General features: G+C 36.9%; 4 protein-coding genes across 8 annotated transcripts; 2 read left to right on the plus strand and 2 right to left on the minus strand.

Moving 5' to 3' along the window:
- Positions 1-572: 572 nt before the first annotated feature.
- Positions 573-23,851, plus strand: snRNP-U1-70K (small ribonucleoprotein particle U1 subunit 70K). 3 transcript variants are annotated; one of them, XR_010732474.1, is made up of 10 exons: positions 573-875; positions 1,303-1,485; positions 1,626-1,688; positions 1,778-1,859; positions 3,808-3,909; positions 4,059-4,146; positions 4,202-4,477; positions 4,547-4,716; positions 4,893-5,523; positions 23,839-23,851. XR_010732474.1 is itself a non-coding variant. In XM_066286088.1 (9 exons), exons 1-9 carry the CDS (start codon positions 732-734, stop codon positions 5,039-5,041), a joined length of 1,257 nt encoding a protein of 418 aa, XP_066142185.1. In that variant the 5' UTR covers positions 573-731; the 3' UTR covers positions 5,042-5,725. The 3 variants fall into 3 exon arrangements, 2 of the variants coding, with proteins under 2 accessions (XP_066142185.1, XP_066142186.1); XM_066286088.1 differs by lacking the exon at positions 23,839-23,851 and having other exon boundaries at positions 4,893-5,725; XM_066286089.1 differs by lacking the exons at positions 573-875; positions 1,303-1,485; positions 1,626-1,688; positions 1,778-1,859; positions 23,839-23,851 and adding an exon at positions 2,129-3,225 and having other exon boundaries at positions 4,893-5,725.
- Not1 (CCR4-NOT transcription complex subunit 1) lies at positions 5,782-18,078 on the minus strand. Of its 2 annotated transcripts, none has more exons than XM_066286054.1 (24): positions 17,716-18,078; positions 16,602-16,787; positions 16,311-16,485; positions 15,905-16,151; positions 15,640-15,830; positions 15,383-15,586; positions 15,040-15,301; positions 14,762-14,983; positions 14,160-14,388; positions 13,419-13,725; positions 13,125-13,322; positions 12,689-12,897; positions 12,218-12,507; positions 11,273-11,806; positions 10,819-11,029; positions 10,446-10,574; positions 10,163-10,366; positions 9,467-9,790; positions 9,133-9,413; positions 8,473-9,002; positions 7,874-8,301; positions 6,545-7,729; positions 6,089-6,441; positions 5,782-6,033 (listed from the first exon to the last, which is right to left on the minus strand). In XM_066286054.1, the coding sequence occupies exons 1-24, from the start codon at positions 17,815-17,817 to the stop codon at positions 5,955-5,957; spliced, it is 7,080 nt and encodes a 2,359-aa protein (XP_066142151.1). In that variant the 5' UTR covers positions 17,818-18,078; the 3' UTR covers positions 5,782-5,954. The 2 variants fall into 2 exon arrangements, with proteins under 2 accessions (XP_066142151.1, XP_066142150.1); XM_066286053.1 differs by having other exon boundaries at positions 15,040-15,313.
- On the plus strand, positions 18,401-23,439 carry ncd (non-claret disjunctional). Its single transcript, XM_066286081.1, has 9 exons — positions 18,401-18,805; positions 18,861-19,427; positions 19,583-19,840; positions 19,899-20,045; positions 20,160-20,365; positions 22,134-22,343; positions 22,453-22,702; positions 22,804-22,993; positions 23,169-23,439. Exons 2-9 carry the CDS (start codon positions 18,902-18,904, stop codon positions 23,380-23,382), a joined length of 2,001 nt encoding a protein of 666 aa, XP_066142178.1. The 5' UTR covers positions 18,401-18,805; positions 18,861-18,901; the 3' UTR covers positions 23,383-23,439.
- On the minus strand, positions 20,445-21,805 carry Gip (hydroxypyruvate isomerase-like protein Gip). 2 transcript variants are annotated; one of them, XM_066286100.1, is made up of 2 exons: positions 21,618-21,805; positions 20,445-21,476 (listed from the first exon to the last, which is right to left on the minus strand). In XM_066286100.1, the coding sequence occupies exons 1-2, from the start codon at positions 21,653-21,655 to the stop codon at positions 20,645-20,647; spliced, it is 870 nt and encodes a 289-aa protein (XP_066142197.1). In that variant the 5' UTR covers positions 21,656-21,805; the 3' UTR covers positions 20,445-20,644. The 2 variants fall into 2 exon arrangements, with proteins under 2 accessions (XP_066142197.1, XP_066142198.1); XM_066286101.1 differs by having other exon boundaries at positions 21,654-21,782.
- Positions 23,852-24,384: the final 533 nt, after the last annotated feature.

A 24,384-nucleotide genomic window follows, 5' to 3' on the forward strand; every position in this document is an offset into this window, starting at 1 on the left:
AGTGGCACATTCAGCCACAACGTGTGACTTTTGTCACCTCTAGGATATGCAAAAAGGGAACACACTTATTAAATTTAAATTAAAAAGGAAGTACTACCGCATTATAAATATATGTATGAACAATAAATTGTACCTGATAATGAAGGAACTATGAACACCTGGATAACAGTAAATCAGTTATTTCTGATTTACATCTTTTTTTCACTTATTGAAGGGCGTTGGATTGCGTTTGACGTTTGATGAAAATGTTGTCAAGTGCGTTTTTGTTTCAACATGGCTGCTTTTCGTTAATACAAAAAAAAAATAAAATTCTAATCAAAACCTGTCAAAATTGAGAATAAAGGACTGCATTGCACCTAATATATATTAATTTCAATAAAAAATATAAAATAAAAAAATTAATTCCGTCACAAGACTCGCATTAAACATCAAAAACGATTCGAAGCCTACTTGCTATAAACAAAAAAAAACTTGATTTAAACAAGGACAGAATCTCTGTATTTCTTTATAATTAATTCGCAATTGCGGTTGCGCCAAAGTTGCGCAGGCGCTGCCCAGTTTTCGTGCGTCTTCGTGTCCGGTTTGCGTATGGCCGCCATATTGAATCTGAGAATTCTCGGTATCTCTCAACGTGTTTCTCTCTTTTTTGGCCGATTTAATGGATTTGTAAACTGGAAAATATTTTCCTGTGTAGATACGTTTTTGAACTGCTAATCAGCACGGTTTGAAATATGACGCAGTTCTTGCCTCCGAATCTTTTGGCCTTATTTGCGCCAAGGGATCCCATACCATATTTACCTCCCGTAGCAAAGTTGCCCCATGAGAAAAAAAATAGGGGCTATCTAGGAGTTGGGGCTTTCCTTGGCGAATTTGAGGTGAGTTGTATGTACGAGATAGAAATGTACGGGGTTACTCAAAGTTCCTGATCGGTTGCGCCACTCCAACGTGTCTACTTATATCCGTTACAGCTAGTGTCGGAAATTTGAAAAAAACCTAATATTAACTGAAATAGTTTTTACTTCCTTTTCAGCTTCTTTGCACACATTTATTAAAATAAATATCACACAGATGTTTTCTTAAGAGTCCTAAATTATCAGGTTTTTGAATGTGACATTTAGAACCTTCAAAATTATATCTGGTCTCTTTTTGGTATTCTTGTTAATTCAGTTTCCAAGTTATTTACAAAACTACGAGTGTTTAAATGTATTTATTATTTTTCGGGACGTAGGAAAGTGTGGTTAAAATCTTTTCCTTTGTCACCTTAAATAACTCAAAAATCACATTAAACCCATTTCATTACAGGATCCCAAAGACACACCACCCCCAACAAGGGTAGAGACCAGGGAAGAAAGGATAGAGAGAAGAAGGCGTGAGAAAGCAGAACAAGTGGCATATAAACTAGAACAGCAGATTGCCCTGTGGGACCCAACTGCAGCTCCAAACATCACAGGAGATCCTTTTAAAACTCTTTTTGTTGCCAGAATAGTAAGTATATACTCAAGTGCTTGTTCTAACATTTTATGGAGAGAGTTTCTTTTAAGGAATTTTAAGAAAACTATTTAACTAATAATTTGCAGCTTATGGACTATTAAAATTATTTTCTAACTATATTTTTCCATTTTCAGAATTATGATACGTCTGAATCAAAACTTAGGAGAGAATTTGAAGTGTATGGCCCAATTAGAAAAGTATGTATGGCACTATATCTTTTTCCTAGTCTTAAACATTTCACATTTGGTTATTCTTGCCAAAATAATGGATTTTTTTTTATTTCTAGATTGTCCTCAGCCACAATAATGTAAATGGTAAACCGAGGGGGTATGCTTTTATAGAGTATGAACATGAGCGGGATATGCATTGTGAGTATTAGTTTCAATTCAAGATATTTATTAAGAGTGCAATGTATCTGTGTAAAGAATCTTTGCATGAATTAAAACTAAGGGGCACCTTGCACTCTTAATTATTGTTGTAGGAGACTAGGAGTCTGAGGAGTTGATCTCCAAGGCACTTTCAATCGATTCATCTCTTTATGTAGCCAGCAATCCTAGCTTAAAAATTAACAAAAGTAAATCCAAAACACTACAGTTTAATTTTCTCTATTTTTTATACAGTTCAAGCTTCAAGCAGCTAGTTCCAATTGCCGATCTGCTTTTTGCTGGCTATATAGGTTTGTATGTGTGGTAAGAACCCTGCATACAACTAATAAATGAAAAGAGGTGTGCTTTACAATTATTGGATTTAGTTCGTACTACAAAATCTCTTAGGCATCATTACTGTCTAACATGGCTAGGTGTAGGCGGGTTATATTACAGGTAAAATGTTCACAATTACAACCGGCTATGTTACATTCCGCTTTGGAATCTAGGAAACTCTAAGAGAAACAGCGACAGTTAACTTTTATCAATTTGCGTAATTCGTTACTAAAATCGCTATTTAAAAGTGGACAAATTGCTAGTGGTTCTATTGATATCTGGAAATACTGAAAATTTGCTGAATCGTTTATGCTAATTCCTGAGTTTAGTTGTTTCGGAAACTAATTTTAAAATGATGACACTTTTGGCACTTTTCTTCACTTAAAATTTTATATTCGACGTTTAGGCTTTACGCCATCACCTCGAACTTTATTGTTTCTGTATGATTGTATTGGGTATCCCAAATACAATTACTTATCACGCATAGCCAAAAAGATTGACATGCCTGTGGAAGTGGCAATACAGGCATTAATAAAAGTATTCTCGTTTTGGTTTTGTTGTAAAAATAATTAAGCAATATTTTAAATTTTATTCATTGCTTAATCTTATTTTGGAAACAAAGGCCTAATGTCAGCACATTTCAAACATGCTTCAAATATACTTCAAAACAGAGGTAAGAACAAATAGAAAAGATTGATTGTTATTCGTTCAAAATTTATTGATTTATCAATTTAATTTAAGCTTCAAACTTGTTCCATGCAGTAGTTGGTTACTGCTGTGTACGTAGCCACGTTTTTTGTCACTATTTTCATGAATTTTTGTAAAAGAAGAAAACCGTATATGAATGGAGCAAGTTTGTACCGGGTTAAACATATGGGTTTGCGCTCAGTAAGTAATTGCGCACCAGGTAAATCACTGTCAAAAATCAGGAGCATCCTGTTCAGCACACCGAAGTTCCGTTTCTTGAATTCTCCTTTAAATCGCTGTTCTCCTTTTTATAATGACGTTGTTTCGTTCGACGTAAGTAGTTTCGGTAGGTATATTTCACTTATACCTATTAAACACATCAGTGGTAGTGTTACTATGATCCTTGTTATGGCCTCAAATATCTCGAAAATGTGTTTGTTTCACTAAAACTATACGAAAGTGAAGTGAATATATTTCTGTATCGAAGTTTTTACTGGAAGCACGGGAAAGAAATTTTTGCGTGCATGTTTTAAAGGGAAAGGAAGTGTTCACTACCTTAGCGTTTTTGTTTTTGTTCTCCGGAAAGATCGTCATCAAAAATGTTAGCATAGAAACATTACCATCTATTTAGGGTCTTTCGGAATTAACTACGAGACATGTTTTTTCAGATAAGACGATGTGAAAATTCTTTCCATAAACTTGAAAAAATTTTGCCTATGAAATCTTGTTAAGCAGAGTACATTACAGTGCACTTTACTGAGCACTAAAAATAGATTTCATAGAGTGATTTCGAAGTCTGTTCTCACGGGAAAATATGTTATTGTGCCGATCTTTGTGATCATGCCTAGCATATCTTTTGGTGTCACAGCAGTTTACGTCTTTAACGCCAAATGTCTTTTTTGGCTGTATGGTTAAATTGCTTTTTCAGCCGCTTACAAACATGCTGACGGTAAGAAAATCGACGGAAAGCGGGTGTTAGTGGACGTTGAACGAGCTAGAACGGTCAAAGGATGGTTACCCCGAAGATTAGGTAAGTGTGCCCCATTGATTATAGATTTACGGTATCTAACTAATATTTGCATCAGCATCACCAGCCTCAGTTTATTACAATATTTATTGGATATTAGTAGTTATGGTATCTGTGTATCATGTTATGACAAGAAGCTTCGTTTGTTGAAGGTGGCGGCCTAGGCGGTACCCGAAGAGGTGGAGCCGATGTCAACATTAAACATTCTGGACGCGAGGATAATGAACGCGAACGCGAGAGGTACCATGTGTTCTACCTCCAGAAACTTCAGTCCTTATCTGTATTCTTTTATTAGGTATCGCTTGGAAAGGGAAAGAGAAGAAAGAGGTATAGTTTCAGGAGAAGGCGGCGGTGGTAATGCAGGAGGTGGAGGAGGAGGCGGTGGTGGTGGAGGTGGTAGGAATCGCGATAGAGACAGAGCATTCGAAAGAAGACGATCGCGCTCTAGAGAGCGAAGGCGACGAAGTAGGTCTCGATCACCCAGAAGAGAGAAAAGACGTAGGAGTAAGGATAAAGTCAGAGATGAACCCGACGAGTTTGAACCGCGTTCGCGTGATAAAGACAGAGACAGGTATGAGCAATTTCAATGTCACGCCAAGCTAATTCTTACTCAAACATGTTTTTTGTTTTTTTATTTTAGAGATCGCGAAAGGGATAGGAAAAGAAGACGGTCCAGGTCTCGTGATAAAGATAGGGAGCAACGTAAAAAGGAAAGAAGAGAGAGGCGTGAAAGGGAGAAAGGTGAAAAGTTGGACTTCATTAAAACAGACGATGGGGGGGAGGTTCGAATCAAAGAAGAGCCGGTAGATGGTGAGTTGGACTTTGATATTACTTTAGATTTAAAGTAAAAGTACTGTTTGTTTTTGCTTAAATGATTGAAGAAAGTTCTACTTTCTTGAAGATCGTAGAAAACAGCCATTAATGTCCCTTTTCTTTTAAATTTTGTTTAGAGGACAAGCAAAGACTTATTTTACGCATATTTTCAGATTATGATTATGGTTATTTAACTCAGCCATATGACCAATCAAACGTGAAATATGAGGAAGAAGAAGAGCAAAAATACCAACCCGAAAAGGACCATTCCTCGAACGGAGCCCGAAATTACGAGGACTACGAAGAGGGCGAGGCCTATTAGAGCCACCCCAATGTTTTTACAGTTCTTTTAGGCTAGGATAAGGGTATCAGGTATTTGTCGTTTACAAATCAGAACAGGTGACAGTATACATGATGTTCGAGAAAGTAAAAAATTCTTGGACTCCGCTTCTTATGAAGTTTCACATCAAACCTTTAATTTTTCTGTTTAATTATTACTCTTCGTTTGGAAGCAATGAACTGGAGCTTTGGCGTGCATTCGTAATAGACCCAATTTAATTATTTGTCGGATTCTAACCCCATATACTCCATATATTTATAAGCAGAGTTCAGTTTAAGTGTGGTAAAATGATGTAGTTGCATGTGCAGAACTATCAATTTAAGCTATGCTTAGGCTCATGCTGAGCTTCCGAGCCTACGGAGGATATGGTGGTAGGATCAATTTTTTTCCGCGAGGCTTTTCAGAAGGGGTAATGACATGAAATAGAATTTTACGATTGGCACATTGTTATTGGTAAGTTATTGGTTTAATCCCGAGAAATTCTATAAATTATGTAGTATATTTCAACTCCCATAGCAACCTAAGCGTTTTAAATATCTATTTAGGTTAAAAAAAAGTTAATTTTTCGAGTGCGAGTTAGTACTGTAGTGAATCAAAGTGTAGTCATAAAAGTGTAATAGGTAAGAACTTTCTTACAGAAAATCTGCACACTCTTCAACAGTTTAATTGTGTTTTTGTTTATTCCCTAACGATGATCGGGTAGCATCATGGAAAAAAATCTATTTTGAAGGCCCAACTTTATATCAATACACATCATTACAGTGATCGGTTCGTTAAAACTAAATTACTTATGTACATTATTTCAAAACAACAATTTATCCTATAATCTAAAAATTAAATAAACGTTTTGCACAAATTAGACGCAGTATAAATTTACAGCGTCGTAGAGCAGTCGCTACTCCTGGATTTCTGCCTCTTGTTGTAGTTGCACCGATGTCTTCACAAAACATGAGCGGGCGACCGATTCGAACAATCTAAAAAAGAGTAAGGAGAAAATACACATCAACGATTCATTCGTGAAAAACCCACTTTTCAATCTCCGGCGCACAATGCACGAACTGGTGCTGCCAAAACTTATACGTCGGGTTCTTGATCAGCTCGATGAAAGTGATTAAAAGCCCCCACGGGTGTGGCCTATTTACAATCAACCGCTCCAACAGTACCCGCGTGATCTGTTCCTGAATTACTTCTGTGTTGGCTTCGGCGAATAAGTACAAGAATGTGCAGGAGAAATAGTGCGTGTGACTGTTGGGGTAGCGCAACTGATTGGCCATTGCGTTAAAGAACAAATAACGACCTTCAGTGTCCAGGTCGACCGTCAAATTTTGGAAAATATCCATGTGCGCACTGTGGGCTATAGTGGACATACTCGGAGAGTGACCCTGAAAAATTAAAGGCATTATTAATGTTTTTTCTTTAGAAATTGCCCAAATTTGCTCAGTAAAAGTCGACGTATGAAAACTTCTGATAAATGAAATTACTCACCTTATTCCTTATATGCGCTATCGCCTGTGTTCCGACGTACAGCACGAGAGCGTTCATCAAGGAGATGTTGTACCGAATACCCGGTTCGTTGGACACCTGCAAATTGCTTCTCAGCTCCGACAAAAACGTTACGGGCGCCCTCGCTTTTAAGTACGAGTCCAAATCCTTCTTGAATTGTGCGGGAGTGATCATCTGCGAGATATTGGTCAGAATCCTCGGAGCGTACGAAATCTCAGGAAGCATGTCTACTTTTAAGTTGGGGATGAAGGGATCAGGCAAACGCATGGTACGCGGAAAAGCCGAAAGTATGAGGTTCCGCATCTGGATACAATTTGGAGGGATCACATCGCAAAAACCGTAGTAGTAGTCGCACAAAAACTCAGGGAAGTCGTGTAAGAGTACCAACAACACCCGCAGGGTACCTTTGTAAAGCATGGTGACAGGTTTGGCAAGCTCAGCGTTCCGCAGGAATGGTGCCAAGTACTTGAATAAATCAATAAGCAATTGAGCGTAGAGCGGCCAACACTTTTGTTGCGGAGTGGTTCCAAGCATGCGCCCTATAAACACTCGGTGCGAGATCAATTCCAACCAGGCGTAGCAGAATCCGGCCGCTTTGGTGGGCCGCAAAATGTGGAAAGTGTGGCAATAAGCTGTCATCACTTGGAAATTAATCGCCTCTAACACCGGCTCTGGTGTGTTTAGCTCCAAAAACAGCATAGTGAAAATTCTTTGATAAGGCATTTGATGGAAATCCACGTTTCTTGTGTCGTGATCTTGTAATAAGCATCCCGCAACTATCCCCAAGACTTTGTTCAGCAATTGAACTTTGGTGGAGGTGTTTGTCGTATCTCCGGAATGTTTCACTAACAGAGCGACGAGGCGCACAAAAGCATCTAGCGTGTGATAGCATTTCGGTCTGACCACAGACATGTTCGGGTTGGACTTGTCCAACAACGCCCTATACACCGTCTCAACGCACAGCTGTGTGGAGAGGCGAAAGAAACGGGTTATAAGATCGTCTGTTTTCAGGATGCCGTGTAAGTTCATCTGATGCACAAACATGCTAAATGCTTTTGTAGAGTCGCGACCTTGGTGCTGCGAATTGTAGATGTTGATCCATTCGCGAAGCAGGTAGTCGGTTTTCTCGACGAGACCTGGGGGGTCTTCGTAATTCGGTGCTCGCACCTAGAAGAATGCAACAAAACGTTATTGCCACAATATTTAGGTCAGTTTACGTTTGTTAAGTTGAAGAAGAAATATACCTCCAACGGGGTGTAAAATATTGAATTTAATAAAATGTTTTTACCACAATTATTGAACCTTGCTCACCTGCAAAATGCCGGTATGAATATGGACTGTAGGTCCCATCGGCGCTCTGTCTCCGAAGAAAGCGGTTTCGTGACTGCTCTGCCTCAATATCTCCATTATACTGCCAAGCCCTTCAGGTGGTTGCCTGGTATGTGTCTGAATCTTTGCCAATACTTCAACAGTGTTTGTCAAGTCGCTTTCCGCCACAAATTGCCCTGATCTGTCATTGATCAGGTAATGTTCGACTAGTTGCATAGCGAAGCTCACTCCCATATAATTAAGGCCATTTTCTAAACACTGGGCGAGGTTGAGGTCATACTGGGATACATTCACTAAACCAGATTTGATTAAGGTATCGACTGCGTCAATGTTGTAGCGTTGTTGTTCGTCGCGACATTCTGTCAAATATCTTGTCACAAGTTTGATAACCCATTGTTGGCTGAATATCCCTAAAATATAAGAATAAAACGTAATAATTTTTAATGGATTTGAGTTCTTATTTATATTGAAATTTTCAATAGAGCAAGAAAATTATAAGTAAAGCTAGCCGGCGTGTTATCCAGCAAAATTACCGGGACCCAAACCAATAATTATGAAAACATAATAAAATACAAACTTACCCTGTAAAGTTTTCAATATCTTCACGTTGAGATCCTTGAATCGCAAGACGACAGGATCAGTTTCGCTTAGTGATGGTACTAGGCAGTCTTGTAGCGACTCGACGCATTTCTGTACAAGACCCTGTGGTGGCGTCATGGCTACATCCCTTGTACGCAGAAAGTGCAACAAACAGTCCCGGATGCGGAGCATGTTGCTGTTCATCAAAGCATATTGCGTCTGGCCACTGGTTAATTGCACAAACTGTTCCACTTCGGCGATATATTTTTCGAACGTCAGACTAATCTCATCACCAGCAAGCTGGTTAATGGGAAAAGGGGTAGCCGGATGCGGTTGAGGATCGAGAGCGTTGAGAACGGGATTTTGCATGAGGAGGGCGGTGTCGCGCTCGTTGGGGAGGAATCCGGGAATGTTGCGGCCGAATTCTTCATAGACGGCCATTTGAGATGGAGTGAGGCCACCCACCTTCAGGCGGATTGGTTCGGGCATTCGTTCAGACTGGTACGTTAGAGCTAACGTGTCGCAGTAGCACCTAAATACGTAACTTCTGTAGTAGGAATTACTGGCAATTACCGCTAGAACATTTGTCGATTTTGTCATATTTTCTTATGATTTATCTAGTAATTAATTCTATCAAATGAAGAAAATTAATATTTTCTCACCTGCCGTCTTTTCTTGCTAGTCTCCTTAGCTCATATTCATTCGTTAACCGCTTGTCGATCTCAGGGATGGCTTTCTCGACGGCAGTTTTCTGCACGACAGCACAGGCCAGTTCCATATTATCCGTAGCTATAATGCTAGACGCTTGGTCAATCATCTCTTTCTGCTGAATACTAGGGGTCACCAAGTTGGCATTTAAAATCTGTTTGAGGTGAGTGTTGATTGACGTCATCAGCTGGTCGCGGCAGGTGATCATCGCCATACCAGCAGTGAGGTTCCTAACCTAGATACCCAACAAAATTAGTTTTGTAAATTATCTATACTAACACTACTCACCATGTAATGGGCGGCCAATCGCATGCGGTCTTCGTCTGGCTCCAACGCGAAATCTTTTCTAATAATATGCTCGCAAGTTTGAATGGCTATCTTAATGGACCGATCTAAAACGGGAGCAATCCATTCCTGTATGGCCCTTTCAATGGCCGTTTTCGCGAGTGGTTTCAATTGAGGCTGAGTCTGGAATAAGAGCGCATTCGTAGATATAATCGTGTGAGCTTGTAAGGCTTGCATCCCATTTAACTGGATGTCGCTGAAGCTGAATCGCGGCTCTGGTTGGACTTGAAGGGAGGACGTAGGAGTTGTGCTTATATTTTGCATTGCCTGAATTGGGATAAAACAAAAATTACATAGTGTTTATTATAACCTACTTAGTTACTTTAAAATTTTCTTGTTTCACATAAATCAGTTTTAAAAAATTTTCAATTTCTAAAAATATGGGTGTTTCTCATTTTTTGCAATGCGACAACCTATGTACCTCACAAACTCACTTGTGATAGAAATCAGTGTCTCAAAATTTTAGAGCATAACACTTAAAAGTAAATCAAATTTCCTCTATCACCTTTGAAAATAGGAGTTTCTTTGTAAAGTCGTCCAAATCTGTATAGATAATGTTCAAAATAACAAATAAGTCGTTAATAATGTCACTCATATTTTTAAAATTGTAAATGAAACACCCTTCATATTGTCCCTTACTGGGGAACTGCTGGTTTGTCCCGGTAAAATATTAACCAACTCCGGCTCGGAAATCATACCACTCTGGGTACTCTGTGACAAAGTAGACTCTTTCTTGATAGGTGGAGATAGCTGATACTCGATTTTCCTGATTCGATCTGGGTCTTTCAGGTATACAGACGGCTTCAATTGTGAAACATCAATTTCCAAATTTTTACAAAGTACCTGCAAGATATTATCTTGAGAAGAGAACTTCCTTTGCAATGTGTGGAAAACTAATACTAAAAATGGTACTATTACGTACCTCAATTTCAAACTTGAGAGTCAACTTTAAGTCTGGTTCAGAATGAAGCTCTGCTAGCACATTCATCAGTGCCATCGTCCAAGGATTTGGTGGCTTGAACACTTTACTTTTGGCACAAGACTCCAACACCTAAATAAATAGGTGCTTTAAGTCTCTTTAAACAATTTTTCTAATAATTGAGATTCTTTATATTATAGTTTAAATCAGAACTGCAGGAGTATCATCTCATTTTTTCAGAGAGTGTGATATTATCATCATCCAAGTAAATGCAAAAAAAAACAATATAAATAAGATAAATACGAAAAAAAAAACTTAGAATGAAAATTTCTTCGCGCTACAACTAAAGATTTTTCGAATAATGATAAGGACTAACCTTGGCCACGAAAGGCACTACATAGAGTAGTTCTTGCGGGCCCTTATGGTACGCCTCCACAAGCAGAGATTTCAAATCTAACTCGATCTGCAGAATCGGCTTGTTACGACTAAGCGCCAGCATCCCTAACCAATGTCCAAGATTTTTTAGCAGCGATCTGTCAGAAAAATTGGCTACTGCTTTGTCTGATCGTAATAATACTCGAATATTCCTAAAAACAAAATAAAAATGGTGCTTTCATGTAAAGTGTCAAACAACAATGCGTGTTATTTTTGTGACAATTACTTGTTTTTTTTTCATTCAATAAAAATGATTATTTCTTAACCTGATTAGACTGCATGGAAAAATTTTCAGATATAAATAACAGAAAACAAAGAGTTGATGTTATTTACATCTAATAATTTGTGTTGTTGGTGTTTTTATATGTGTTGAAGTGCAAAGCCGCATTACCCACCTGAATGTTTCTTTTACCACCATTTTATACAATTCATGTATACTCAGAGTGTCCAAGCAATTATTATAGAGATTGTGGAAATTCACCTCTATAGAAGCTCGCTTCATCACTAAGTATTGCGATAACCACGGGTAAAAATCATCGGTTATTAGATCCCTGAGTTCATCGCACTTTGTTTTCAAATTTAACTGACTCAAGTTGTTAAAAATAAAAGCTATTTTATCTTGCAAAGCTTCTGAAGGTGCTATGGTCTGTTCTTCTTTTTCAGTGGCCACGAGTAACGTGTCAATATTCGTAGCGTTAGCAATGGATGGTCGACTTCCCAATGTACTTGCAGGCGTTGTACTAGCTTTAGTGGACATGGTGCTGCCAACGGTACTTGTGTTCTTGTATACTTGAGAAATTGCGGTGGTGTTAGGAGGAGCGAGCATGGCTGCCAAACTGGCCGGCAACACGGGACCTTCCGGTTTGCTCGGCGGTTCCAAAGACTGTAGGCCGTATTCCACATACTCTTGCAAATGAGCTGGGAAATCACTGAAATAGGTTTTTTATGTTATCAGCCGACAAAGTAAATAAACAAAAAAATTCCAATCCATGATAAATATTACTGAGAATTTATAAAAAAAACGCCTTTGCCGAAAGCTTTGGTTTTTTTTAAATATTTTTGCCGTAAATAAGCCCTACAGTACGTTTCACCGCTGGTGCTGAAATATACTTTTTCCTATTTTAATAAATAGACAGTTTCGGAATAATGGAGTAACGGAAATCGGATTAAATGGGTGTCATTTCTCAACTAGTTGCCAAATGAGAACAAATACCTTCATTTTCTAACTTGGAAAATAAAAAAATTAGACCAGCAATACCTACGATTGCTCTCTAAAGGTTTTTCTTAAAGTATCTATGACTCAAAATTTAATTAAAATAATATTTCAAAGTCCTTCTCACCCGAAATGTGCTATCGCCCTGACGTGCTCGCAGTACTTATGATATTCTTTCAATCGGACCTTAAAACGATCCAAGGCGGCTATACCGAAATAATACATTTTTGAACCTTCGGGTTTCTTCAACGCTTCCAGAACAAATCTTAATGCCAGTCCTAAAGTTACGTATGACGCGACTATTCCTCGTTCTATAATGCCTCCGAACAGTTGTGCGGTAATATGCAATTCTTTGTCAGGATACTGCGGAAAGAACTTATATTCCTCGAACAAGCTGCGCAGCATGCAGTTGAACACCTGAATACAAAAAATGAAGATGAGTAGACCTATTTATTTACTATAAAATTGGGTAATAAGATTTTACAGACATTTAGAATTAAAGGATTAAAAATTGTTGAAACATTTCTGATGGAAAATTTTGTCTCGAAAATTTGACTGCTACCTAAGAAACACATAAATAACTTTGCAAAAAAGGTACCTCTTTCTCTCTCTTATTAGGGGAGTCTTGGAAACGCTTCAACATATTAAGGACTTCGTCAATAGACAAGGTAGGATGTGGTGGATGGTTATAGATTCTTTGAAAGTAGTTGTTGGCCTCATCTTCAATTTCCTTAGAAACATGTGAAGTTCCCTCGGGGAAAGCGTTATAGTCAGGCACGCGCGTTTTTTCGAGACTTGCAGCTGGGCCTATATATACATATATACTATAATATGTACCAATAAAATTTAAAGTAAATCTGAAATGATTCGGGATTCTGACAAAAGAGTATTACTTGACGAAATTTTTGGGTGTTTCCAGACTTTTCTGGATATAATATGTATTAATTTGTTTAGTGTTTATAATGTACTGTGTAATATACTGTCAAAGTTTCGATAACCAATACATACTGTGAAATAATCGTTAAATTATTTACCAATTCTCCCAAGATTACTAATTTGATTAACTCCCAGTACCAAGGAAGAGCTAGTGCCAACAGGGCCCTGGTGTTGCATGGGTATAATAGGGAAAGGACTATTGGATGGTCCACCACTTAGCAATCTTGAGGGAGAGCCAGGGGATTGTACTAATGGACCTAATCCTCCTTGAAGGTTGAAAGCTGTATTACTTGGTCCTGAAAAGAAAGTTAAGATACACGAAGAGATTACGCTTTTTAAAATTCTCGGATGTTTCATGGCAAAAAATCAAATCTCAGAGGAAAATTACTTACCAGCTAATGTTAAATTAGACAAATTCGTTCCCAAACCCTGCATTTGCTGTTCGACCCCTGCATGACCGTAAATCTGTCCAGTTGCAAACAAGGATGGATTCAAACTAGCGTCCAATCCCCTGTTACGCATGAGGGCATTGCTCTGCTGCCTGGATTTCAGCACCATGGAACATGCATTGATAACATTGAGGATAGCTTCCTGACACTCTGGACTGATATTGATACTCGTGATGCAACGTTGAAGACACAAAATAAGCGTCGTCAAAGTCTCAACAGGGAGGGGTACAGGTTTGGCCAATGGATCGTCCTTTGGAAGAAAAACTTTCGATTCGAGGTTTGTTTAAAATCTATGAAATATCTATTGAACATGACATTCCACATTTTAATCTCTGTTAATGTGCTTAATCAAATCAACGTTAAATGAGTTGCAATGAGTCACATTACGGTCAATTTTTATTTCTATGACTATAGTCAATTTACTAGTCAAGTACATATTACGTGACTGACTTTTAACCCTTCTTTTATTTTTTTAAAACTGTTTGCAACATATTCTTCATCAAACAGTGGTATATTGTGTAAAATGTGACTTCTAAGAATAATCACATTTACAAGGTATAATACATAATAAAGGGAATAAGTTTAAATCTACAAACTCTATAAAAATATGCCATGTTATAATGATTTTTAACATGCACATTTCATTACTCTGGATAAAATGCTGAAGGAAATTTAATGTATTACCTTTCCAATCTGTGGACATCTCCTATGCAAAAACTTGACGCAGGCGGATATGAAAGCCTCGCCGTGTTCATTTATCTTGTCCGAAAGCCATTTTTCTAATTTTAAGTATTCGCGTCGCGACGCCAAGCAAGCGAGATCTATTATAAACGGATAAGATTGGGCCGATTGTGCGTTCAGCAACATTGAAAGGGCTTTTAGGTCTTGCGCCACGTCCAGAATTCTTGACAAACTAAAAAAAAAAATTGTTAATATCGTTTGAAAAGAAAAATAAAACATTTGCCAAATTTCCCATTAAAATTAGTCTGCGTTAAAACGTAAGCTACGTTTTAAAGTAAAAACTAAAAGACCCGTCTAAGCTTCATACAAAATAATACCTCTTTTATAATGATGGCACCTAGGGTCGAATTTTTCACAACTACAAACAGTAATTTAATTACCGTAAGATTAATTTATCTCTTTCAAAATTGGTTCAAAACTCCTAAATAAAACATAAAATAATCTTTCCAGCTGTAACTACTTTTGCTTAAAAATTGAAAGTCATCTACTATATTTTAGAAGTAAACAGTAAAGTTAAATTGACATTTTCAATTAAAATAAATTACCGTGTTTGATCGCAATCGCCTCTTGTATACCATTCGGACATTGCATGCATGATGATAGGCTTGATGTTCAGACTTTGAGTATGCCACGCGTGATGCAACAATATTCCCGAATTAGGATGATTCCCGAGAAATATGGGAATTAAATTGGTTAACAATTCTTGGCGTAAAACCGTGACTGGTCCGGAAATTTGAAGTAGAGCTAATAAAAGTACATCTGGACAACTGCAAATAATGAATTATTTTAATATTGGCGAAGTATCTAACAATTTTACACTTACCTGTGCAACGGTGCCTTGAATAACTCCTGAACGGGACTGTACAGTCCGAATTCGGACACGTTGAGCAATAATTCGATCAAATTGAGCGAACGCCAGTTCGACAATTCTTTGCTGTCATGTTCGGGAGGTGTCTTCAACATGTCAACAGCTACCGAGATACATGGATAGTCGCCGAAGCAAAAAACATCCGGGTTCTTCAAAATTTGCTGTGTGAGGCTGAACTGTCCTTCCACGTTAGCCCATCGCTTATAAAAGTGGTCCACTGGAAAAGTGTCTAAGAAATGTTACGTGGCATGACTTTTTCCATTCAATATTTTCTACTTGTTGACAAGGCTCAAAATACCTGGATGAAATCCTAAAGACTGCAAACCCTGCCTCAAGGCACTGATCAAAATACATAGGCCTTGACGATCTTTGATGACAAACTCCGGATGATCGAGTTCGGCCACGACGTTGTTCCATTGCAGGGATGGCGAAATTTCTTTGAGCGCCTGAACGAATATCTCGATATTCCACGAACATCGAACGTCCTGACTTTTAAAACCCCCTGTAATCAATGCTTTTAATACCCCTATGCCACTAGTTTATGTATACTTGCACCTAAAGAATCGTCTAGTCCTGTGTGCGTCCGACACATTACCGCCAAAACCCGAGCAACGGTAGATGGAGCTATGTCCCTGCCACCGAGCTTCAGGACTGTATTACGACATTCTTCAAGCGACGACGTAAACCCATATCCTAGCTCTTTCACTAAATCGGCTAAAGGAGTGTCCAAAGTTGCGCCGGATAATCTGAAATTTAATATACCTTTAAAATAAATATGATACATGTACATTCGTGATGATGCAAAGGCATTAAAACATACCCTGAACCGTCTGAAGTCATTTCTGAAAAGAGCTCTTCTTGCTCAGGATAAACTAAGGGAGCTAGCACCACAGGGACTTGATCCCTTGGAAAATCTCTTTGTAATGTGTTTAGAAAGGTTGTATGGATATCGTTAGTTACTCCAACCTCTTTTGGAGCTTCTACCACTGAGGATAGGATGAAATGCAGTAATTCAGTAGTTGTTTCTTGAAGACCCCCTTCGTATTGTCGACTGGTGCTGCCTGTATCTATTTATTAAATATAATACACTAAAATGATTTAACTCTACTTCTTATTACTATGATGACTCAATCCTATATTTATTTTTGATTGAGAATCTACCTAAATCTGGACATTTTCCTACCAAAATTCTTGCACCTGACAAATTATAAAAAACAAGTACTAACCTATATAGGCGCGAACTAACAAAGGAACTGCAGTGCGAAGATGACTGTGTGCAACGCTAGAAATATCACGTACAGATGAATGCTTTAAAGCTAGCGCGAAAAGTACTTCGCCCACAGTAGATAAATGAAGACACTTGCTAAACTGCGTGAAGAATTGAGGTCCTAGTTTGACGTTCTGAAAAGTTTTTTACTATAAGTTTAATTCTTTATGAAAATTATATTTGGTGTTATTTTTCATATATTTTGTTCATCTCAATTGCATGATATATTAATATATAACCTAATATTTACCTTTTCATTAACTAAAGAAGGACTAGTAATGTAGCAGATTATTGTTAATAATGCAGGCGTATTGAGTAACCGGCAACTTTGGTCTAGAAGTACTTGGGCCCTGGTGTCTGTTTCACTAAAATCACCTGCGGCGTACAGGCACTGGAATAGGTATCGATCTGCCTCAAGACCATGCAAGTTTACAATCTGAAATAGAGAGTTTTGCTATTACTTAATAAGAGTACAAATGTATGATGGCTTTCCATAGGTAATTATCAGCTTTAAGTTCTATTTCGAAGTCAAGTATAAGGTTGTGAAAAAAGGACTTAAGTTTGAAAAGGGAAATAATTTAGAGAATGGGTTTACTATCGATACATTTAGAGATTCTGGGATTACCTAGATATTTCTCCACTATTCTCTCTGTTAGAACTGTTCTTTTACCTATATAAAACTTTTTTTTTAATTTTAAAAACTAAATATATGTTATTAAAAAGTATGACATTCATAAAGGGACATACTGCATTACATTTTTTCTGGAGTTGGTTAAACAGACCACCCTGTACCCAGTTGACTACCAAATAATAAGAAAATATCCACATTTTATAAAGCTTTTTTGGGAAACTGCTTGGGTCACTTACCCAAAATAACTATCAATAACCCCAGGTTAGTTAGCTCCAAGCTATATACACTTAAAATCTGAAATAAATGAACATCCCAGAGTTCACTTGTGATTGAACTAAGTTTCCGAAAAAGATTCTGTGCAAAGTCTAGATCATGAAATATTTGACAATTTTTATAGTGTGGATCTTGGTGAAAAGCGGGTAAAAAATTTAATTTCATGGCCTAGAGCTTAGCAATTATTCATTTCACAATTACTAAGGGATAAAACGGGATAAAGCTACTTACTGGATAAGCACTCTTATTTTTGGTATTAAAAGAAAAAGTTAATCATGAACATGAAAGAAAAGGGGATCTGTTTTCTTCAGTAGCAAGTCAGTAGAGCACCCAGGCCAGGGTCACCAGGGTACTTCTTTCCCTTGCAAAAAAATGGCCGCCAACGTTTGTTATAAAACTGCCTCTAGAGGGCAGGAGTGAACTTAAGGAGCAAAAAATGCTAATCTGATGGGGCACCAACCTTAATGAGTTCTTCAACTACTTGCTTGTGGTTCTTTTTCGTTAAAGTTACAACTAAATAACCGATTTGTGACAAGGCAAGAGACAACGAATCAAGGTTCATAGTTCCATGAACACGGCCTCGAAAGCTTCAAATCTCTTTGAAGCTTTCTTCGGTAAGCACAGACACCAAAATGACCGAGTCTTAGCAGTTTGTGAGAAGTAACTACAAGCGGAATGGCCCAAGACCATCATCGAGACTTTTAGCTTCCACTTTTTCAATTCATAATTCGACACACAACACTACAAACTATAGAAAAACTTAGGAAAGCGGAGCACAAAGCACAATTTTCGATTTTTTCACGTTGACTCTTGACATTGATTCGCGTCATTCACGTTTTCGACGACATAACAAATGAATGACGCGAGTACGACGTAAATGAAGTTGATGGAGATAGCGAGTTCAGGAATTATGTTAGTGGTTTGAGTGCGCTTTCCAGAACCTGAGGATTACATTTAGGGCTTATGATTATTAATAAAATCAATAATTACTTATCTTTATGAAGTCGCAATAGATTTTAATTTTCTCATATACGCATACTGTCAATATCGGAACGTACCTCGTGTTGACCTCGGAGTTCCATTTTGATTCGGCGATACTTGGGGCGTTTCCCTACTTCATTTTATGAAACGTCAACTTCAAGCTAGCAGTTGTTTTCAAATTTCAAAATTTTCAAATCAAATCCGTTTTCCGTTGGTTAGTTATATCGGGCTTTCTGTTAATGCTTTTACCATTATTCATTAACAATAATTAATCTAATTTAAATTATCATTAGTCACTACAGCCTGTTTAATACAAGTAGCGTGATCAACAAAAACAACATTAATGAAAGTACGTTTAGCAATTTCAGCTTCAAGCCCTAGCACCTCCTCCTGTAACTCCTAGGCCTGCAGCCAGATTCCTTCGAACCTTTCCTTTGTCGGTTTTGCTATATAAGGTCTGTTCTATATGGTGTAGTTAAAAAGAATCAGAATTATTGGGCAAAAACTTTTCTGATGTGAGTGATAATCTCAAAGTTCTATAGGCATTTGCATGCATTAAGACATCCCAGGTACATCTGAACATTAAATTCCTGGATTTTATACTTTATCTCAACTTTCTTCTAGAAAAAGTAAGATTTAGTTTGTGATTTCTACTTTATGTGACAATGCAACAACCTAAACACATAAGATCAGGTATAAGACCTCCCCAGATCAGAACTTTAATAAGGCCATTAGGGACATTATCTGAGAATTCAGAACTCATTCTATCCAAGACTTCAAAAAAGGCACATGAAGCGCCAGCCTTAATCAACCCAGAGATGTCCAATGCACTTGCAAAAAATAAACTTCGAAGAAGATCGAAATCCTTTACTGATCTAAGATGTGTCAACAGCAAACCTATCAGTTTGGATTCATTAAAGGTGCCTTTAAAACTGCCTGCACCCAGAAAGATACCAGGTCCAGCACCTATGAGACATCCAATTTCAAAACCATCCACCAATGTTAAACCTGAAATCTCTAAAGTGACTGTAGGAGCAAAAAGGCCTTTGACCAATAAAAGTGATGAAGGAGTGCAAAAGCCCAAAGTAAAAAAAATCCCTGACTGGGATTATAAAGCAAGATTTTTGCAAGCAAAGGAGAGGATCCAACAGAATGAAACATTAATTGCCAATTTAAAACAGGAATTGACTGGTAAGACAGCTATTTTTTTTGTCAATCCCTGCTGTTATTAGCAGGAATTGGCTTTCTTTTTCAGGACACCCTGTATTATAAAATACTATTAAACCTGAGAATCTAATAAAGTATATGCTTGGATTGCATTACTTAAGGTAATCAAAATTTTTTAGAAACATTTACTGTTAAAGAAGAATTAGTGGAATCTAAAAAACATGTATTGATCCTAAAAAATGAAAAACAGTCCTTAGAATTAAAATTGATTACTTTTGAAGAACAGAAAAAGGAATTGCAGGAAACAAGGATTTATCAGGACAAACTGGAAAGAAGACTACAGGAGGAAGAAGAAGAGAAAATTAAATTAGAAAAAATTATTCAAAGTCAGCAGGCTTTATATAATGAGTGTTTAGATAAAAACCTTGCTCTAACCAGTAAGTGATATTGTATGCCACCTTTTATTGAAAAAAACCTAGCAAAGATTTTTTTCAGAAAAATTCAATGTTGCAGAAGACAAGAATTGTTTTTATGAAAAGCAAATTGCAGCTCTAGAAAGTGAACTGTCCACCCTTAAAAATGATCTAACCCAGCGTCAATTAGAGCGCCGAACATTGCATAACACCATACAAGACTTAAAAGGTATTTTCTTTTATAAATTTGTAGATTACAAAGGCATAAAGTATAAGAAAAATCTAGTTAAAATATTAGTCATAATAACAGAGTTTTACATTTACAAATAATTTTATATTTCAGGAAATATTAGAGTGTTTTGTAGAGTACGTCCAGTTTTGGATACTGAAGAAAATAAATTGCAAACATCAATTGAGTATGTGGATGAAACTTCCTTTTCAATCCGTAAAAGCAGAGAAAGCGTGAACCAGATTACTGGCAAGACTCTTGATATGAGGTCTGACTTTATTTTTGATAAAGTGTTTGCCCCATGCACATCTCAGGAAGAAGTAAGTTGTAAATTATTTTATTTAAAGTATTCTATGTGCAAGGTGAAGGGTAAAGATAGAGAATATATTTAAAAAAAAATTGCACCAGTAACTTAATAATATATTAAAATACAAATTATAAGGCAGCGCATAGATCCACGAATTCAAGTTTGCAAAATAAAGAGCGAGTTGAGTCGTTTATAGTGTTTATACTCCGTTTACTTTGAGAGTAATGAAGAACATCTGGCTAATTATGTCTTGACCACGGAAATATTTTTTAATGAAACTATTAATGTCCAATCACAAAGAAAAACCAAAGTCTTTGACCCATTTAAGCCCATTTACAGTATCGTTTATAGGATTATACTCCAGTCCTATCCAGTCATTATAACCACTTTTCTCAAGGGCTTCAAACACATACTTATAGTTAATTTCACCCGCACTGTCTGGTTCCCCGCGATTAGGTGCTTGAGCCACTTGTACATGCCCTATAAATGGTTTTACTTCGTCAATTGTATGGGAAATGTCTCCTTTGATCAGTTGTAAATGAAAAATATCTAACTGCAGCCGTATATTTGGACTGTTAATCGTCTTGATAACTTCAATGGCTTTCTCATAAGAGTTCATATAGTACTTTGGGATAGAGTACCTGTTTATTGGTTCAATTACTCCTAGAATGTTTGCCTGTTGCAGCAAACTTGAAGCATTTCTCAGGTTGCTGATGTAAGCAGTGTCATGAGCTTTAGTGACTCCACCTTCAGTAATTTTTCCAGACATAATATGGATTTTCTGAGCACCTAAAGCTTTCGCGTAGTCAATAGTAATTTTAATGCTATGAAGAAATTCCTTTTCTTTTCCTGGAATGGCAGCAAAACCCAGTTCTCCCTTGGTCACGTCTCCTGTTAAAGAATTGATAAGTAGTTGCTCGATTCCTGCAGAATTTTTGGCATCAACCACTTGTTCTTTAGTGAAACCAAAAGGAAAACCGCTCTCGACACAATGGAATCCTGCGTTTTTAGCTGCAGCATACCGTTCTAAAAGAGGTTTTTCTTTGAAGAGGAACGACAAATTGGCACAGAATTTGGGCATTGCTGCTAGACTTGAACGTATATTGTTAACAGCAAAACCTAACCTGAAATGTAGATTTTTGTTAAAAATTGTTGAACAACGGCTACAAAGTAATTATAAAGATATTTTAATCATCATCTCACTGATAAAATGTGCTTTTGGGTTGGTTTATACGATACGGTGAAATATAAACAACACATTATACCTAATTGTGAAGGCCAATAAGTAAATATTGACATACATTTTGTTTATTACTTATTTTATGCCTAGAATCGGTTTTGCGGTTTTTAATTTTTTTTGCACAGCATGTTTTTTTCTTTCGCAAACAACATTCTTTTTGTTTGTTGTAGTCGTAGCTAGTTTATATGTAATAACGCATTGATGACGACATGTTTCAATGAAATTTCTCTGTTTCTTGGATGATTTTGGTGAATAATTTTTCTTGATAAAATTTTGAATTGGCGGGTTGGGGCACCAATTTAACTAACTGGTAACTGTGTTATTTTGGCACAACACAGTAATATACTTTTCTACAGGGTGTTTCAGAATATGTTTGCCAACTATTTAATGTCATTACAATCGTTTCTATGACTGATATGAGGGAATTTGGACATATGTTTATATGAATTTTATTTTAGGAATAAGAACCTATATTAAACAGCAGACTTATTTGGAAACATTTTATTATGTATGTGTAATTAACAAATATATAACATTTCAGGTATTTGAAGATCTCGCTCAATTAGTCCAGTCGGCATTGGACGGGTATCACGTTTGCGTGTTCGCCTATGGCCAAACGGGATCAGGGAAGACATTCACCATGCAAGGAACCGAAAGTCCGGCCTATCAAGGCATGATTCCTCGAACTGTGCGACTTGTATTTGACAGTATTGAAAAATTGGAGAGGAGTGGGTGGAAATACGATGTCCAAGTAAGTAAAAAAAAATTCTTTCGTTATGCTGTTAAGTTTCATAATGGTTTGGTTCCATCATCAGTCCACTAGATGTTATTTGCATTTCTCCATTCTATGCTTTTCATAGGTAAGTTTTCTCGAAATATATAATGAAAACGTCAGAGATTTGCTGAACTTGCACGGCGGCAAGAAGTTAAACATTCAGTTCAATGAAGGAAAAGAAACGACAGTAACCAACATGACAATGGAAACTATTAAATCAGCGCGGGAATTGGAGATTTACATGACTAGAGCCCAGCAATTTCGAGCCACAGCGGCCACCGATTTTAATGAACATAGTAGCCGATCCCATGCTATTACAAAGATCTTTCTACGAGGTAAGATCGCAGTTTCGCATTATAATATTCAGTATGTTTCTTAAACATATAGTACAATCGTAAACTGATTTTCTTTGGGATGCTGAAATTGTACTTTTTAGGTATAAATACAGAACACAATATAACTTACAATGGATCAATCAATTTGGTCGATCTAGCCGGGTCTGAAAATGCTAAACAAGCCGTGGCTGGTGAACGCCTCACAGAGACAAAGAATATAAACAAGAGCCTTTCCACTTTGGGAGATGTAATTCTCGCCCTACATTCCAAAGCAAAGCATGTTCCTTACCGGTAAGTATCGATATTGATTTCGAAATTGTCCAAAATGCAATGTGGCAGGTACATAAAAGGAAGAGAGTATTAGTTTAAAAAACTATAACTCTTCTTAAGGGAACGGCCATAAGATTGGCATTTACATTGAAACTATTTATTGAAAATAATAATAATATTTATTTTCTTTTTTCAGAAATTCTAAATTAACGTATCTTCTTCAATCCTGTTTGGGTGGAAATTCCAAAACTTTAATGATCGTCAACATATCTCCGCTTGAAGAATGCTTCGGGGAGAGTATAAGTTCCCTCAGGTTTGCCAGTAAAGTAAAGGAGGTCAAAACGACTAGCAAGAGGAATAAAGCCACAATAAACCACACATTGCAAAGGGAAAAGTCGGCGATAGAATAAGACAACTTTAAGCTGTTTGGACTGTAGATTAAATAGTTTTAATATGTTTAGATAATGGATTAGATAGTTTCATTTTCTAATTACATATATATACACAGACAAGCACGAAATGAGAGAAATTTATCTGTTACTAACTTGAGTTAACTTAACCTCAAGACTTTTAATTGACAACGTCATCATATAACTGACTTATGATCTCTTCTATTGAGGTGTCTATACAATCAAAATGACTCCATACTTCAATGTTTAAGGAGGGCTCGCAATTTGCAAATTCTCTAAATATCAGGCTAAAGTTGTTTTAAAAAAAACGAATACATATGGAGCAATGTGAAACTATGTCGCAGAAATTAACTAATTTTTTCGAAGATCATTTGCTCTATTTGGATACATATATAGACACCATAAATTAACCAAAGAATTTTTAAATGTTAGTTGTCAATTAGATATCTTGGATAGATTTAATCCTGGTCTATAATAGTTTTAACTTCGTTCCAATTTGTGATGTAAAACCGAATTGAGTATATCTGGCAGTAGCTGATCGACCATTTAAATTTTATTTTATGTATGTTGAGTGCTTAATTAACATCTGCTGTAGATAGTGATAAGTGTATCCTGATTGTATGGTGCACCCTCGTGTGGAGATTTCTGAGATTTTTTCCACAACAGTATAGTGTTCATATTTTAGTATATGAGAGCTCATTCGGTCCTTTAGAGTACTTGCGGTAATTGGAATATAGACCCTATGCCAAATGATATTTGAAAGTTCCAACTCTTCAATTAGACCGATACACTTTGATCCACTGCATAAGTACTCTAAATTGGCATGATTTTAAAAATGTACTGCAAGTGTCAAACTAGCGTTTTAAGTAGGTATGATAGATTTGGGACGATCATAATGTATTGTATTTTTATCTAATAAAAGAAAATTATTATTAAATACACTGCCGGACAGAACTATCTTTTTGTGTATTTATTTACTTCTCAACTAAGTAGCAGATTAGG

This window comes from Euwallacea fornicatus, chromosome 9, assembly GCF_040115645.1.
Source record: "Euwallacea fornicatus isolate EFF26 chromosome 9, ASM4011564v1, whole genome shotgun sequence".
Taxonomy (NCBI): Eukaryota; Metazoa; Arthropoda; class Insecta; order Coleoptera; family Curculionidae; genus Euwallacea; species Euwallacea fornicatus.